The sequence below is a fragment of the Brassica oleracea genome, chromosome C8 (assembly GCF_000695525.1).
Source record: "Brassica oleracea var. oleracea cultivar TO1000 chromosome C8, BOL, whole genome shotgun sequence".
Classification (NCBI taxonomy): domain Eukaryota; kingdom Viridiplantae; phylum Streptophyta; class Magnoliopsida; order Brassicales; family Brassicaceae; genus Brassica; species Brassica oleracea.
The window spans coordinates 10121565-10124703 of NC_027755.1; the positions used below are offsets into that span (position 1 = coordinate 10121565).

The 3139-nt window shown below is 35.3% G+C and overlaps 1 protein-coding gene across 1 annotated transcript; it reads left to right on the plus strand.

The window, feature by feature from the left end:
• Positions 1-1159: 1159 nt before the first annotated feature.
• LOC106310905 (aspartic proteinase CDR1-like) lies at positions 1160-2571 on the plus strand. The gene has a single exon (XM_013748131.1). The coding sequence runs from the start codon at positions 1178-1180 to the stop codon at positions 2498-2500; it is 1323 nt and encodes a 440-aa protein (XP_013603585.1). The 5' UTR covers positions 1160-1177; the 3' UTR covers positions 2501-2571.
• The last annotated feature ends 568 nt before the right edge of the window (positions 2572-3139 follow it).

Sequence of the window (3139 nt, forward strand, 5' to 3'; positions counted from 1 at the left end):
AATTTAAAATGACAGTAAAAACTAAAAACAAAACAAGCCATTTTCAACAATTAGAACACTTAATTTGGATTTTCTTTAAATAGTTAATAAATAATATGTGTTACATTTTCCATGTTTTCTACAAAAAATCTATGTCATCGATTCACAATGTCTTATATTGTGGGTTCGGTGTGACTGCTACTTCAGAAATTGACATGTGGGTTATCCATATTGCGGATTAAATTCTTGCAAAAAAAAAAAAAATTATATTTTATACGTATCAATCTTATACGTCCCAACGTGGTAGAAAGTTGAAGAGAGTTTGCCTTTTTATAACTTAAGATTACATGAGTGAAAAAGTTAGATTATATATCTTAATGTATTGTTTTTTAATCATGAAAATATAATGACCAATTCATTTCAAAAATAAAAATAATTCAAAAAATGTGCTCTTAATAAATAAATTGTAAGATACTGATAATCAATATTTTATTTATTTTGATAATTTTGTTGATAAAATATAGCTGAACTAAAATTATGAATATATAATATGAAAAAATAAAAAAAAATCAAACTAGGTGAAATGGTACATGAACCCAAATGAGAACACTTAAAATGTTGAGTGTTTTGTCGATTTGTTTATTTTGAAAATTTTATATGAAAAAAAATTAAAATTCATACTTGGTGAAATGGTACATGAATCCAAATGAGAACAATTAAAATGTTGAGTGTTTTGTTAATCACAAATGTATGAAAATATCCGTCTAAATTTATTGAGTGTTTTGAAGAATAATATAGGATCCAAAGAGGATAGGAATATATGTTAGTATTTAAAGAAAACACAGAATAAAAAATACAAGAAACAAGTCTATATGAGATGAATCACTCTTGGTAATGAATGAAAGATAAAATCAAATAAAATATGTGCATTAAAATGATAAAATCTCTTCTATAATAGCTTCTGCTTAGTCTTTGGTCAAGTCTTTGTGTTTATTTCTTTGATTTAATTTCTTCATTGCCTTAGATATAAAGGTCTAAATGGGAAATGAATTTTGTAGATTGTATTAAATCTTTTAAAAAAATCTCAGCATGCGCGTTGCAATTAATTTACCACCATCCCACAAACCTTATATATACCAACACATTAGATTGCCAACTAATAAAAAAAACTCATCATTTCACTTCAAATACAAAGACGATGGCTTCTATATTCTTTTCAGTTCTCTTGGCTCTATCAGTACTCTCTTCACCCTTTCTCCTAAACGCAAACGCTCATACAAAACTTGGCTTCAGCGCGGATCTGATCCACCGCGACTCTCCTAAATCGCCTTTCTACAATCCGACAGAAACCTCTGCTCAGCGTCTAAGAAACGTGGTTCACCGATCCGTAAACCGTGTTGTCCATTTCAACGGAAAAGATGCATCAGTTAACTCACCTCAAACTGAGATAACCTCAGATGGAGGTGAATATCTCATGAATATATCGCTGGGGACTCCTCCCTTCCCGATCATGGCGATCGCTGACACGGGAAGCGATCTCCTATGGACCCAGTGCAAGCCATGCGATGACTGTTACACTCAGGATGGTCCTCTTTTTGACCCTAAAGCGTCTTCTACATACAAAGACGTTTCTTGCTCCTCAAGACAATGTACTGCCCTTGAGAATCAAGCCACTTGTTCGACAGAAGACAACACTTGCTCCTACACTTTGTCTTACGGGGACAAGTCTTACACAAAGGGTAATGTTGCCGCCGACACCGTAACGCTTGGCTCCACTGATAACCGCCCCGTGCAGCTCAAAAATATCGTCATTGGATGTGGTCACAATAACGCTGGAACATTCAGCAAGAAGGGCTCTGGAATCATTGGACTTGGTGGCGGTTCGGTTTCGCTCATTTCGCAACTCGGAGACTCAATCGATGGCAAATTCTCGTACTGCTTGGTCCCTCTCTCTTCAGATAACGATAAAACAAGCAAGATCAACTTTGGAACTAATGCGGTTGTGTCGGGAAATGGAACTGTCTCAACTCCATTGATCACAAAATCGCAAGCAACATTCTATTACCTAACCCTAGAATCCGTTAGCGTGGGTAGCAAGAGTATCAAATACCCATCGGTATCAGATTCTTATGGAAGCAGCGGCAAGGGGAACATCATCATCGACTCTGGCACAACTCTGACCATGTTCGCAACCGACTTTTACTCCGAACTCGAAGATGCGGTTGCGTCCTCAATCGATGCTGAGAAAATTAACGATCCACAAAACGTGTTGAGTCTGTGTTACAGCGCAACCGCTAAGCTGAATGTTCCAGTCATTACTATGCATTTCGATGGAGCAGATGTGAAGTTAGACTCCTCCAATGCCTTCATACAAATCTCTGAGGATTTGGTTTGCTTCGCCTTCCGTGGGGACGACCAGTTGGCCATTTACGGGAATATAGCACAGATGAACTTCCTTGTTGGCTACGACACCGTTTCTAAAACGGTCTCATTCAAGCCAGCAGATTGTGCAAAAATGTAGCTGGTTCTTTCTATTCTTCAAACTATACTAGTTTTTTTTTAACAATAATAATGACTGAATTTATTTTGGCCTATATTTGTTCTTTTAAATTTCCCATTTCATAATTATGTTCATGTAGAATCCTTAATTTGTTTCATTATATGCTAATATATATGGGCTCTCTTCTTAATTGCATTTTTTATCTTATTATCTAATAGGAATAACTTGATGAAGAAAACTTTGTTTTCTAACATTCTTTTTCTAAACGGTATTAATCCCCATCTTTGCTGGGAAATAAAAAGCAAGGAGATAGCAAAAGAAGCATAGCCACTGTCATATAAGATGCAGACCTCTCCTACTTTGGGTGGAAAGACACAAGTTTACGGCTAAAACATTGTTGTGAACAGCCACGAATTATGCAAGAAGACAATAGAGAACAAAATGTATTGAGGCAAATACTAGTTTAGGGTTTTTTATTATTGTGTGAATAAATCATCTTACAAACCCTTAGACCAATATTTATATCAGCTTCAAAACCCGATTTTCTTTATCCTTTAGGAATACATACTTATCTTTAAAAAAGTAAATTTTCCTAAACCTAAAAGCTGCCAACTCCCTTATCTTGTGCTGGGCTTTTACTGGTGCACATAGATTTAAGAC